Source organism: Nannospalax galili, unplaced genomic scaffold (assembly GCF_000622305.1).
Source record: "Nannospalax galili isolate Female #2095 unplaced genomic scaffold, S.galili_v1.0 scaffold454, whole genome shotgun sequence".
Lineage (NCBI taxonomy): Eukaryota > Metazoa > Chordata > Mammalia > Rodentia > Spalacidae > Nannospalax > Nannospalax galili.
The window spans coordinates 1,867,392-1,882,412 of record NW_008334929.1 but is presented as its reverse complement, the minus strand read 5'-3'; the positions used below and the strand labels follow the sequence as shown (position 1 = coordinate 1,882,412).

The window sequence follows — 15,021 nt, the reverse complement described above, 5'->3', positions numbered from 1 at the left end:
TGTCCAGAGTAAAAGACTGAGTGCTCGGCCTAAGCAGGGAACTTGCACCACCTCCCTTAAGGCCCAGGGAGAAGGGGTGCGAAATGCTGTAGTCATGACGTCACTGCAATCATGGGAAGAAGGGGTGTGAAATGCTGTCCTTGAACTTAGTCATGACCTCACTGCAGTGTGGCTGTCCAGTGAGGCTATCAGCAGCCAACCATGCATCAGAGGACTCATAGTGCTCTGCCCCTCCCTGAACTGCTGGCTATTGGTGGATTCTAGGGGAGGGGCAGACATTGTCTTTAGCTGTGTACCCACTGGTGGGACCACCAGGCTCCAGTGTGTAGTTACAAATCATGTTCACACAGATGATCCTGGTTAAATTCAGTGGGTCTCAAAAACTAGATATAAATGTGGGACTTGTGGGAGGGTTAACGGGTTGGAGGGAGATGAGTGGAGAATGAGGTATCAGAATGCACTGCATACATGCGTGAAAACTGTCAGAACAAATGTGGGTTTTATATGTTGATTTCATTATCTTATAGTGGGAGAGTAGAATTTAGGGCTGCCAGAATGGCTGTGAATAGAGAAGGAAATCCCAGAAAAGAGGAAGTCAGACAGGAGAGATCCCCAAATCTGTATAGGAATCTTTGGCCATCCTCTGGGCTGCATGAGGGAAACCTCAGGCCCAAGCATGTCATCTCTTTACAAAGGCCAAAGCTGAGTCACTTCAAGTTGGAGGTGGTGGTAAAAAATGGGCTTTCTATAAGCCTAGACTAACAAAGAAAGCTAAGGCCCAGAAACTCAGTGTGACCACCCAGTAACTTAACTGACCATCATTACTGTGGGATTCTAAGTCAGATATGCAAGGTCATGAAGGGCACTTTTACAGACATTCAGTCCTGTTGTTAAGACAGACAGATCAGAGCTGGATGGGTAGCAGACAAGGAAATGGTTCACAGCACAGAAAGAGTCATCCCCCAGTTTAGATTAAGAAAGTGTGTTGAGAGGAAACAATTCAGTATAAATATTATGAAACATAACTCACCAACAACAAAAAATCGAACAAATTGTTTAAAAAGAACTCTTTATTCTTATAAATAGGTTTAATTCAAGAGTTTCAAATAACATGAATCACAGTTTTGAAGTCAAATATTTCCATTTTTGACTCTAACAAAATGTAATACGTTTTACAAAAGTATCTAGAACATCTACTCACATATTTTAAAAATAAAAGACCAAGTTCTTTCCAAAATAAAAAAAAAAAATAGGTCATTTTTAACCAACAATTTATTTCCAGTTTTTGAGAAACTAATTTTTAAACTGTACCCCTATTTGGTAACAAAGGTCTTTACTTCCTTGCAAATGAACATGGCTGAAGTCTTCAGCCCTTAGTTGTGAGTTGTGTGTGTATAACAACTTGAGGCACTGTGCTAAAACAACAGAAGATAGGACGGGAGAGGGAAGATTATCTGCTCTGAAAGAGCCACAATGAGTGTGTGCCTCACTTTTTTTGATCTAGAAAAGTAGAAAGTATAATCACATTTTCCATGGCAACTTTTTTCTAAACTGCTGTAAAAGCGAAGCAGACTTTGTGTCTTTTCTCACTCCTTCAAACCAAGTGCAGTGTAGACAACAGACTTCGGTCAGGCCACCTACTCAAAGCCCAAGGTCAACCAGTTCCTTTGTATTCTTGGGCAGATCCCTCTGCTTGACTTTTCGTATGTGGGTACAAATTAGTACAGGCGAATTCAGAAACACAGTAAGTGAACAGGCCGACTTTTCAAATGCATCACCACTAGCACTTGTTTGTGGGAAATAGCCTTATGAAGTAAACTCACACAACACATTAGCTACATCATCTCATATACTGTAACAAAACAAGTGAATTCCTGTATTACATTTATCTTCACTTCACGTAGCTCAGGACACACTCTCAGGAACAGTATAATAAGCAGGGCTAGGATGTAGCTCGGCTGGTAGAGCACTTGCTTAGCAAGTTCAAAGCCCTATGTCTGATCCTCAGCACTGCACAAACCAGGCATGCTGTATGCCTGCAATCCTAGTGCTCGAGGTAGAGGGAGGAGAGTCAGGAGTTCAAGGTCCTGCTTGGCTACATGGCAAGTTCCAGGCCAGCCTGGACTACATGTGACCTTGTCTCAAAAAACAGCAAAGTATAATAAAAAAATGTGGATAATTGTAGATCTTTGTGGTTTAAGATAATACAAAACTATTAAAAAGTTTAATAATACTTGAAGATGTAGCAAACTGCCACCACCTAGTAAACAGCGCAATAATTTTTTTTTTTTTTTTTACAGACAATACTTACCCTATTTATCATTAGGAGGAAAAACTTAAAAGCACATTTTTTTTTTCTGATATAGGACTGAACATGTACGCAAGATAAACACTGTCTTACTGGTACAATGAAATATAATCTTTGGCTAGGTTGTATAACTCAATTTGCTTCTAAAAGCAGGTTAACAAAAGTTAGAAATCTGCTTTTATTTAGAAACAAAATGCTTCAGGAAATACTTGGACATGACTTACCAACTAAGAGGAAGACTATTAGCCACAGCAAACATAAATTTTAAGCGATGGCATTTTGAGATACTTTAAAAGACATTATGCCACACCTACTTCTCAATTCACTAAAGTTTTTCTCATGAAATTTTATTTCTATTAAATAGAAAAATTCCTTCTAGGGAGGTCTGTACCCCCACAGACACTAAGTAATTTTATAAAATGTATGTTTTCCACAACTGACATCTATTTGTTGTTGTTTGACTTATACTGAAAGCAATGTAGAATGTCTAATACCTTCAGATAATTACCAGAGCTTATTATGTTGTAGAATCTGTGGTTTTCCAAGTTAAACACATCATATTCTTTTAATCATTTGTCTTGAAATAAAAGTATAAGCACTAAGCATTTTGTTCATGCTCCTCTACAAACCTTCTGGCATTTTGAGAAATTACTCCAACATAAAGCATAACATGCCATTCAGGGTCTGGCTGGGACAGAGAAAAAGACTCCTCTCCATATTTTCCTTCTAATGGAAACCTTTCATAGCAAGGCAGCACAGCACAGTCAAAAGCTCACAACCTTTTATGATCATTTTGAGACAGAATGGATTGTGGGAGCCGCCAGGTAGGCCTGACTTCAGCTTCTCCACTGGTCGGATGGAGCAGCATCTACATCTCTGGCTGCGTGGATGGAGTGAGGCAGCACCTGTGACTCAGTCAGCAGGGTTCCACTGCAACGCTTCCTTCTCTTCCCCATCCTGTACATGACAGCTGCACACACATGGCTCAACCTAATCAAATTTCCTGGTGTGAAGCCAACATAATGTTTAATACACATTTCTTGAAAAACATACCCTAACTTCTTTTGGTTTAATGGTGACTGCGGCACAATGAAATTATCATTAATATCATTTTAAAAAGATACTGGCTTACCATATTATCACAAAACTTACTTTACAAATAATTTCCAAATGTTATGGAATTTAGTGCTTAACTCATGGACATATTAAAAATACATTACCAGTATCTCTTTAATTCCTAATTTTTCAACAATTTATATTGGAAATATGTCATCATATTCAATATTTCCTACTAAAGGTAACTGAATCATCCTTAGAATGCTAAAACAGAGCCTAACACAAAATACTTTTAACTGGCTGACATTTCACTTCTTTTAAAGTTATTATGAACCATTAAAAATTCAACTGCTATAACTTAATGACTAAAATTAAAATTACCTTTCCTATAAATAGTAATATTAAAATAACATTCTATTATAGACAATACACATATCTATGTAAAATCTATAAGCACCAATCAGTAGAAAACAATACAATGTCAGAAATTAGGCAGAAAATGGGTCAGGATGACTCACTATGACACAGTTTGTTTCCCAAGATTAACTTGCCTCTGTTGTACTTTTCTAGGGTGTTTGCTTCCTTCTATACTAAAAATCCCATTCAATATACATTTATCCAGTACCTATCACAGGGCATGTTTGTGAGCATTATGCCTATATAATAGGGGATGCATCCCCTTTGAAATAACGCTAGACATATACCAGACACTGACTACAGTCAGCCACATTACCCTCATCGGACATTAGGAACCAACTACAGCTATCCTAACTCATGTGTTTGTGTTCTTGTCTACAAGCTAACATTCTGATTTCCACCAGGAAAAGCTTCTTCACATTTACATCACATTTCATGTTTTAACTACTTAAAACATTTTTAATCACTTCAAAAAATATAAGGCTCTCTAAGCTAATGAACATGAATTTACCTATTTCATCTGATTTCCCCACTAGATCTTTTCTCCTCTCCTCATCAGACAATTAGGATGAACATAATGTTGAATTAGTTAAGTTCAAACTAGAAATACACTATTATCTTACTAGAAATAAGTTACATAAAAGGTATTTTACAACAGGCTAAGACATTCACTAAGTGACTGTGAGAACAAGACCAAGGAGTGACAACTCTTCTTGCAAGACGGCAAGCTATGTGACAGCACACTACATTTCCACATCGCTGACTGAGTCAGGCTTTTTACAATCCTGGAAGAGAAAGCTCATGTGTGTGCAAACACAGAGCATCCGACCGCACTGATGCCACCTGAAGGCAGTGTTCCACGTCTATGCGTTTTAAATTAAGGTAGAACTAGTTCAAAATCACTACTGAGCCTAAAACAACGCACAGAAAAGATCCAACCTTTTCATATGCTTTAAAATAACCCTGCTTGAAGATTGGTGCCAGACTGCAAGGCTCCATGACTCTCAGCAAATCATTTTTTTCTATAATCACATTTTATGGTTTATTTTTAATTATATGTGTCAGGGAGTGTATGTGAGCACAGGTACCCAGAGGCCAGCAGCACAGATCCCCTTGGAGCTGGAGTTACAGGTGGTTGTGAGCCACCTGTCCCGAGTGCTGGGAACTGAACTCTGGTCCTCGGTAAGAGCAGTATGCTCTCTTAACCACAGAGTTGATCATCATCCAGCCCTCTACAATCTCTTTTTAAGTCTAATTTTTTAAAATTCAATAAAACATTTACTTGACAATTATTGAAACAAAGCTTAAAGTAGAAATACAATGAACTACTTAAGCAAGGATCTTTTCAGGTGACACTGTTTCACGGGTGAGTTCCTGTGTGTCTCCAGCAGCAAAGGAAAGCTGCCTGGTATGGTAAGCTTCTCTCACACATGTAAGGTCACATGGGCTGAGGCACACACCAGTCAATGAGCATCTTCTGCCAACTGACCAAGAAAACCTAAACGAACATTTATCATAAAACTACCAACCAGCACCTGCTTTAAACTCTAATGAAAAGTAATAGCACCTTGTAATTCACAGCATTCCTTTCTAAAATGCCACATATGGTATTTTAAGTATTTTTTGGAAAATGGGGTGGTTTCGCCTACTGCTCACTGTAGACCTTCGTTCTCTTAAGACGCAAAGCACAGAAGTGACTCAATATGTAGACTGAACTGGAAGAGGATCTCTGAAGAGGTCTTCCGCCAGTATGAGGGGTCAGGCACTTTCCTCCTTATGGCCAGACTCCGAGTGCAGAACTTCTTCCTCTCAGAACACTTCCTAAGCACAGAAGCCCTGGCTCAGGACTATCAGATGCCACATTATGTTGTTTTTACGACACTGCACGGTTTTCAGTTTGGGCTTCCAAGATGCAATTCTCCATCATGATAAATTCATCCTGAAAAGTATGATGTGAGTATACCTTCTCATCTGATTAAAAACATTGGGGTAACATACATGTGCTCTTTAATCACTGTTAAGTACTTGAGTCCATTTACCTTCCAAATATTAGGCAAAGAAATGGTGTGAATCAAGCACTTACGACTACACTTGGAATTTTTACCAGAATGGTTTCTAAGCTCCTGTATGAAGAGTACTTCACAAATCTACATATTTAAAACTCTGAGAAAACATAATCCAACAATGAGAGGAAAATCGGTTTTCTTTAAAAAACTCAAAGATAAAATCAGTTAAAAATTGAGCTCTATTCAGTTTCACATTTACATGTAAAGTTAACATGACTTAAAAAAAGTTAACATGACTTTACGACATTTTCTCATAAAGGAATAATAACGTAATGAATAAACTTTAAACAATTAAAATAGGACAAAACAAACAAACAAACAAACAAACAAAAAACCTAACAACTTCTCCCTCAAAATCAGTATGTTCCCTAATTTGTAAAATACAAATGATTTCTCACCTTTGAACGCTTCTGGTTTGTTTGGGTGAGAGGATCAAATATCAATTTTATTTACATGACCTCATAAGTCACTGGTTTTGAGCCTCAGAGACAAAATTTTACTTCGAAGATCTCAGCGAAGATATTACTTCCTAAGTAAGTCTTCCTACGTTTACCCTAATTTTTTGTTGTTGTTATTCCACAAAATGTTTGCCTGGAACGTGTGAATGTGCCCTTATTTGAAAAGGTTTTGCAGATACGATTAAGCGTCCTAAGATTAAATCTGTTTCTATTAGATTGTATTAGGGGTCCCAAATCCAGTGGCATTGTCTGTCTAAGAGCAGAAAGTGGAGACAGCCCTGTACTGTCGAGGCAGAAACTGGAGTGATGTGGTGAAAACCAAGGAAAGCACAGCCAGCCACTGACACCACTGGTGCAGGGAGGGTCTCCTCAAAGACCAGCTCTGCTAACACTGATTCCAGGCTCTGCTACCTGGAGGCCTGAGAAATTTTTAAATGTGACCATAATTTTGTACAAGAGCCCTGGGTAACTCATACAGTGATCATTTCAGAAAGAAAATCTCTAAAAGGTATTGCAATTAACATGATTTATCTTTGGCCATTATATAATTGACATTAGAAATGAGTTGAGACAGGTTATTCATTTCTATTTTAAAGAAAAAAAACCCGATTCCTAAATAAACATTTCTGAACCTCTAGTTTATAATTAGTTTATAATTTACATCTGCAAAGTCTATTCCAACTTAAGATTGAAACTATATTTACTGAAACATTCAATTTTTCAGCCATAACTATTTCTGGGTCATTTGTAAATATTTCTTAAACACAGCTATTCTTTGAGCATCAGTATAGGTCTAAAGCTATGGAGTACACCTCATTCTCTAAATTTGTAAATATAAATGGTCTCCAAAACTTCTGAGAAGCTAGATCAGAGATATCATGAGATAGCTGTAAACAACTTATTTTCTCATTATTCAGGCTTTTAGGCAGGTCTCAAACTTTCCTAGTTCTTTTTATTTACCTGGATTTGTTTTTATTTCCTGGATTTACCTACAAGAAATTCCACAGTTTCTACTTATTTGGTATAGAAATAGTCTACTTTTAAAGTTGAAAATACCCTTGCCATTACCACATAAACCTTTGGATGTCCTGATTATTTGGCCACTGGAAAGTTTTGTTGAGAAAGATATAAAACGTTAGAAAATTAACCACTGCATAGCAACCCAGTTCACAAACAAGTTTAGATACGGATGGCAGAGGTATATTAAGCCTATAAATCAAGTAGGGTAAAATGAAGTACCGGAACTCCAGGAGCTCCTGAGGAACTGTAGCGCTCACCAAGCACACAAAAAACATTAAATTCCAGAAAACTGATTTTGATTTCAAAGAGTCAGCTATAGCCCAACCAGCAAACAAGTAGGCTGGGACTAACAAATATTTCACAATTTCATGTCTCTGAAAAATTCTTTTCCACACATAGAATGTGTAATGTCTATTATCTGCTAGTAAGAACTTATGAACGTAAGTGAACTTCCAAACAAAAAATACCGAGACTAAGGTAATCACAAAAAACTGAACTCTACGTTTCCAAGCTAAGCAAAGAAAAGCCTTAATTTTGGTCAGAGACAGTAGGTGGGGGAAGGAGAAAAAGAGAGTGAACGCGAAGAAATAGAAGAGCTGAGGGAGGTGAAGACAGGCCTCATGGCTGCCCCGGTCACCAATAACAATGCCTCCATTAACAACCACAAAAACACAAAACCCACACAGCAGAAGGAAGTAGGGCCATGTCAAAATGACAAGTGCACGCAAGTTCTTAAATGACAAGGAGTACAACAGGAGGAACCGCAGGACGTTCCAGAACTCTGCAAACGGGCCTTTGATGGGGGGGAGCCGCTCTCCCTTCTTCTTCTGCAGTTCGGTTTTCCAAGCCTCGGTCAGCTTCTGCGCAACGACATGGCCAGCACAGAAGGCAGCCCAGACGATGTTGGTTTGACGGAACATGAAGCCACAAAATCCAAGCATTGCTGAAGTTTTATGATTGCCATAAAGACACATCAAGTAGGCAAAAAGGGTAAAGAAGACAGACCCCGCCTCTGTATAATAAAGGAAGTTAAAGAAGTAGAGGATCGGAAATACTGCCAGCGTCAGTGCTGACAAGATTCTCTGGATACTTGAGGCAGCCTTAGAGGGAAAAGAAAAAAAAACAGTTGCAGTTATTTTCAGCACAAAACAAATAAGCTACTGCTACTGAATTAATGGGCAGATTTTCTTAAAAACTGACTGCAGTGTTATTTAAATGAATCCTACTTCTGGTTCTGCAAGACCACAGTACACATTTCTAAAACCACTCCTGGTACTTTTCAGTTACAGTAATCAGCTTGGAAGCCATCAAAGCAATACCACGACGAAGCTTTTGAATCATGGACCAACAGTTAAAAGAGTTCTTAGATACGAGACCTTGGCCTATGTTATATGGGGAATGCAGAAATGAACAGGACGGCAGCTGCACTGCCCTGAACTTTGTTTGGTCTCAGCCATCATCACCCACACCCTTCAAGGACAACACTCTACACCAGAGAAATGTGAATGTGCACATACATAGTATTGACTATCCCACCTAATAATCTTACTTTTTTTCATGATGAAATTGCAAGGATTTTTCCTGAAAACTCAGGGTTAGTCTAAACTCAAATATTATGATTAGGCTTTTCTGACAATTTCAGAATTTAAGTTTTTAATTATCTTGAAGTGTATCCCTCACACAACCTAACTCAGAAAATCATATAATACCCAGCCTTTAATTAAGCTTAAGGTCTCTTCATCACTCAGGAAACAAAATTGAAAGTCCTTGCCATGACACACAGGTACATTCTTGCTTCCTTCCACCAAACTTCTCAGGTTCCTATCTCTGTAACTTACAATCCTTAATTGCAAGCAATCCCCTTTGCGTCTGCTGTTTCTCCTGTCAGCATTAATTCCTCAGCCTCATCCAGGTTCAACACAGGTATCATTTCTTTATGAAGGCTGCCCATCCCTTCCCCTTTACTCCCGTGAGGCTGCAGCAGGACTTCTCTGCTCGGCCTGTGTGCCCTCTGCATGCTTGTAGCATTTCATGCCTACCTCCTTGTCCTAACTGATGCTATCAAGATCTCTTCTCATTCAAAATGACTGTCACAGGTGATATTCCCAGAAACCTTACATTAGGAACCCCTAAGCACCTTCCATTTATTAAACTCCTTTAATCTTAGTAAGAAATAAAATCACAAAGGAGTAATTTGTTCAAGGTGATACAAACACTTGCAGGGATAGAATTCACACCTAGGCAATCTACTCCAACCTCTATATTATTAAATCACATCAAAACTCCTCAGGTAAAGGCTATTTCCATTTCCCCCATCAGAAGATCTAAGGTCTCTGTTTTTTTGAGACAGTGTTTCACTGTATAGAGGCCTGGCTGATGTGGAGCTCACTATGTAGATCAGGTTAACCTAGAACTTGCTATGTAGACCAACTTGTTCTCAAGATCAGCCTGCCTCTGCCTCTGAGTACTGGGATTAAAGGCATGTGCCACCAGGCCAGCCAAGACCAAAGTTAAGCAAAAGATAGCCTCATTTATGGTCACTGTGCCTAGGACATAAAATTATTAAACTATCTTCATTCAGTAGCAAATATAGATACTTTAGATTCTGAAAGTTATCCCAGCGTTTAACACACATTCCTTATAATGGGGAAGTACAAGACTTTCATTTATCTTTATAACACACACAAACGCTAAGTGTTGGATATTTTCTCCACATCATATAAAGCCATTTTGAGATTGTGGACTTCGCAACACAGAAAGCTGCAGTGAATTATTGTGAAACGCACCTTGTTTCTGGGTTGCACCTTTCTGAAAAGCAAATACAGTAAATAGAAGTGGCCAGCACTGAACAGAAGATTAACGGATCTGAGCATCCCAACGGAGCACACAACGTGTTCAGACCATCCAAGGATCCAGCGGGCAGGTTTGACCACACCGACTGACACCAGGTACAAACCAGGTAACGTAGTGATCATGGGATCCCACTTAAAAATGAAAGACCAACAATGGAGAAACAAGAGATGAGTTCTCAAATGACGCAAATACATCACAAAGCAAGTCTCACCTGTGTCAACAATGAAGCGCTTGCCGAGTGTATTCTACAGACACAGCTAATCTAAGTAAATCTTGGAAGATTACTTGTCTCTAGGGTTTTTCTGTTTTCTAAGATTTATTTTATCTTATGTGTGTGCATGTCTGGGTGTATGAAGGTGCATCACATGTGTGCAGGTACCCAAGGAGGCCAGAAGATTGTGTAGTTAGGAGGTGGCTGTGAGCTGCCTGATGTGGGTGGTGGGAACTGAACTCCAGTCCTCCAGTCTTCTGCAAGAGCAGGAAGTGCACTTAACTGATGAGCTATGGCTCCAGCTCCAATCTAAGAGAAAGTTTTGCTCTCTGTCTCAAGCCTATTTAGTTATTATGGTATCAACAACCAACAGACAGTAAGTTATAAACTGTTTCTATTTTCCAAGGCCTGCTTTTTGAAAACTTATACTTTTGTGGCAAAATTGCACAGGCTCCAATTTTACAAAATGGACAAACAGCAGTTGGAACTCTGGTGGGTCTAAAGATACAGAAGTATTTGGAAAGACTGCCTTACAGGATTCATAACCTGTTTTGAGTCCAGGAACTGTGCTAGTCCCTGTTCTAAAGCTTGGAATATATCCCACACCAGAAACTATTATGACTAGCATTTTGTAGGTGAGTGATCCTTAAAATGTCCAAGGCTATGACACTAATAAATAAGAGCACCAAGATTTAAAATCAGGTCTTTCTCTAACAGACTTTTTATCTTGAGCCAGTACTGTGTTCACAACAGTGAAAGGATCTGTATCTCTGTACAAGTTATATATACATACATACATATATTTGTGTAGTCCAATATATATTGTTAAATGATGCAATTTGACTAGTTGCCAATTTATCCAGACACGTTCCTAAAAATATCTAGGGATGAACTTAGTGTACTGTGTCACCTTTTGGTGGCCCAAGACCCTCCAAAATACCGGGATCCTTCACAGGTAGGCTTAGTGTGGCTTCCCTACATTTTCAAGGAGCAGCTGAACCCCTCGAGTCCTGGGATCTGGGAGGACGAACCGGTCAGCAGAAGCTGTGCTTTGGTTACTTTGGAGCTCCGGTTTTCCGTACCATCCCGTCTTAGGCAACGGACCCGCTATTTAGTCATTCACTTAATGTTTCACAGACCTCAGGACTAGGAACAGAAGGACTGCCAGGTCCTTTGGGGCCTGGAAGGAGGAAGAGGCAGGTCGGAGCGGGACTGCGGCCCTCGGCGCCATCCCGGGGCTGGGCAGGTGGGAACCAACCTGTGACCGGGAGAAGCGGCCCTCGCAGTACCGTTGCGCCTGCGGCAGGTGGAAGATCTCGTCCATGTAGGGCTCCCGCAGCGTGCGGCTGACGGCGGAGAAAAGCAGGCAGGACACCAGGAAGGTGCAGCTCAGGGCCGCGGAGAAGTAGTACCCCTCAAGCTGCGCCATGCCGCGGCCGGCGGCCCGAACCCACGCTAGAACCTCCGGTAAGACCGGCGGGAGGGGAGAGAGCGAGGCCGGAACGCAGAGGACGCCGGGAGCGTATGGGCCAAGAAGCTCGGGCCACTGTTTCCGGAGTGAAGGCTTTATGCAACGGACCGGATGGCTACGTTGTCAATCACTCGGCTCGCGGCGCCCAGAGTGGCCAGAGTCCATGGAGCGGGGCGGGCCTCGGGTTCCGCGCGGAAGCGGCTCCGTGGGCGTCTGGGAGGAGGCGGAACTGGACGGCGTCGTTGCCCGCTCAGCAGTAGGTGGCGCCTCCCGCACTCAAGTCCGGTTGCCCAGCCCGGAGCCTCTGTCCCCTGTTCCGGGTCTTCCTCTCCGGAGCTGGGCATCACTAGGGGGAGTGATGCTTTCAGACGAAAAGGAGGAAATCCAGAGTCCTGCGCTGCCGAATGGACACTTGGAAGACCTTTTGGCTTCAAGGACAGTGTTTTCAAAATAATGAGCTGTTGCTAAGTGTGAACCCTCTATAATTTCTACTGAACTGAATGCTTTTCATTAGTTCCAATCAATTTAAGTATACATTCCACCTCCCTCTGTTTACAGCAGCCACGTAGAAAATGCCACTTTAAAAAAAAAAAAATCATTCCTATAGGCAGTTACTGTTCCCTACAGGATGGAAAGAGATCTTCAGTATTATTCAGCCACTGATAATTTACCCATGCTTCTGCAAAGAACCCCTCACCCATGCTCCTACAGGGACCCTAATTAAACTAATTGGTTCCTAACAAAGTTCACCTTACAAGAAAATTATATCAAAGTATACTGAAGAGCATTTTATTAAACGAAACTAAAGTATGCCGTCAAACCACAGAATAATCCTTGTCTGATGTGAACTTTTAAGTAGCTCTGTGGGCAGTGAGTTACCTTTAATATCTATGATTTGATGAATGCTTTAGGATTATGACACTCTTGATGAAGTAAAAATGCAATCCCAAGCTCTGCCCTACATCAACAGTTCCCATTGGAGGAGCTACTTTGAGGATCTAAGTGAAGTGAGTTTTATCTCATTATACTTATTTTTTTAAAACTGAATCACCGTTAGCTTTTACTTTTTTTCTCCTTTAAGGATTCACCCTACTTTTCGTTACAATAAAAACTACCATTTATTGGTTTTTTTTTTTTTTTTTTTTTTTTTTTTGAGACAAGAGTTCACAATATAGTCTTGGATAGCCTCGATCTCACAGAGATCTGCCTGCATCTGCCTCCTGGGTGCTGGGAATAAAGGCATATGCCATGTTGCCCAGCTTGTATGTTTGTTTTTGAAAAAAGTCAATACAATCATTTTTACTGTATGTCTGTTACCCTCTTTATTTAGGGCTAGCTACTTGAATGATGACATATGACAGTGTGGAAAAAAATGAGCAATTTCTGTAGAAATTCTAAAGAGCAATATTTTAAGAAGTAAATCTTTGGTAGAAGTTATTGAGCTTTATCTTTTCTTTTTAAATTGAATTTTTCCAATTTTATACAATGTATTTTGATGATGTTTTGGTCCCATCCCCTATCTGCACCCATCTTTACTACTATATCCATCACCCAAATTCATGTTTTCTTAATATATATATTAACACCTATAGAGTCAAATTTTGTGTCGCCAAATGCCTTTTGGTGTGGGTTCATCCACTGGAGCCTTGTTAACGTCTGGAGAGTCCCACCCTTAGAAGTAACTTACTCTCCCCCTCCCAGCATCTGTCAATTGCCAGTAGTAGACTGAGGTTTCTTACCCACCTCCCGATGTCCATGCTGAAATCGGTCTGGCTTGAGATTGTGTAGAAATTGTGCATGCCGTTACCATTTCCTTGTTAACATCTACCACTGCTGTCTCTTACAATCTTTCTGCCACCTTTTCCACAATGATCTGGTTCCAGGCCAGCCAGGACTGGGAGGCAGAAGTTTAATATAGGTATCCAATTCAGGGATAAATATTCTTTAGGCTCTGACTCTCTGCAAATTGGCCAGTTGGAGGTTGCTTTGTTAATCACCATCTGCTACATAAGGGAGCTTCTCTGATGAGAGCTGAGAGATGCATTCATCTGTGGGTACAGGTCATTAGGAGTTACTTTAGTGCTATATCTGTTTAGCAGAATAACAGTATTAGTCTCTCCCTTATGGCCTGTGACCTATCTCGCCGCAGGTTCCTGCACCTCATAACAGTGCCAGGAATGGGCTCCATCTACTGAAGTAGACCCTGATTCCAATCATTTGTGCCACTATTGAATATCTTGTAAGTCAGTTGTTGAAACATGAAGAGTCAAAGCTGGGCAAGGTTGATGACTGATTTTCTCTTCTGGTGGCATGCATAGCATCTCCCAGCACTATGAAAGCTTCCAATAGAGATGAAGCTTTGAAGACAGTACCAGCTTGATTTCTCCTTGTTTGTTCTACAGCTCATGTGTTTAGTGTCTTCAGCAATAGGGTTTTGCTGTGAAATTCTTTTGGGTAACCAAGAGCAGTGGTAATGGCCAGTATTCTTTGAGGGTTTCTAAGACTCCTGGTCAACATCTTCAAAAGAGCAAGTCTGTTCCTGGCATTGGGCTTCTACTTTGCCAGCCTGTGGGTCTAGCAGGGATGATGTCCCCCTTTTATAATGCAACTCCCTAGATTCTCTTTTTATAGTGTTTCCATGTGGCTTTTTCTGAAGGTCTTTAGTGTTAGTTACCTAACATTTACCTGCAAATATCAAATATCAAAATTTTATTTTTTTTAACAACTGAATAATATTGCATCGAGTAAATGTACCACAATTTCATTATCCATACATCAGTTGTTGGACATCTGGGTTTTTTCATTTTCTGGTTATTGTGAAAAGGCAGCAATGAACTTGGATGAACTGAAATCTCTATGGTAGTACACGGGGTTTCTTGGGGTTATGCCCAACAGTGTTTTATAAGGTAGATATATTTCTGACTTCTTGAGGACTCTCCACACCGATTTCCATAGTGGCTGCACCAGTTTGCACTCTGACCAGCAGTGGACAAGTTTGTCTTCCCTACAGCATTGGTCCTTGTTTGCTTTTTTTCTTTTTCTTTTCTTTCTTTCTTTCTTTCTTTCTTTCTTTCTTTCTTTCTTTCTTTCTTTTTTTTTTTCAGAGTTTTTTTTTGATCTTAGCCATTCTGAATGGGGTGAGATGAAATCTCAAAGTGGTT

General features: G+C 40.2%; 1 protein-coding gene across 1 annotated transcript; it reads right to left on the bottom strand.

Moving 5' to 3' along the window:
• Positions 1-1,092: 1,092 nt before the first annotated feature.
• Positions 1,093-11,951, bottom strand: LOC103731291 (ALG10 alpha-1,2-glucosyltransferase). Its single transcript, XM_008829658.3, has 3 exons — positions 11,648-11,951; positions 10,112-10,309; positions 1,093-8,425 (listed from the first exon to the last, which is right to left on the bottom strand). Exons 1-3 carry the CDS (start codon positions 11,816-11,818, stop codon positions 7,370-7,372), a joined length of 1,425 nt encoding a protein of 474 aa, XP_008827880.1. The 5' UTR covers positions 11,819-11,951; the 3' UTR covers positions 1,093-7,369.
• Between the last annotated feature and the right edge of the window lie 3,070 nt (positions 11,952-15,021).

Coding starts and splice junctions, on each gene's coding strand:
- LOC103731291 (XM_008829658.3), bottom strand. CDS start 11,818: ATGGCGCAGCTTGAGGGGTACTACTTCTCCGCGGCCCTGAGCTGCACC. Junction 10,310..11,647: donor GCCGCTTCTCCCGGTCACAG/GTTGGTTCCCAC, acceptor TTCATTTTTAAG/TGGGATCCCATGATCACTAC. Junction 8,426..10,111: donor AGGTGCAACCCAGAAACAAG/GTGCGTTTCACA, acceptor TTTCCCTCTAAG/GCTGCCTCAAGTATCCAGAG.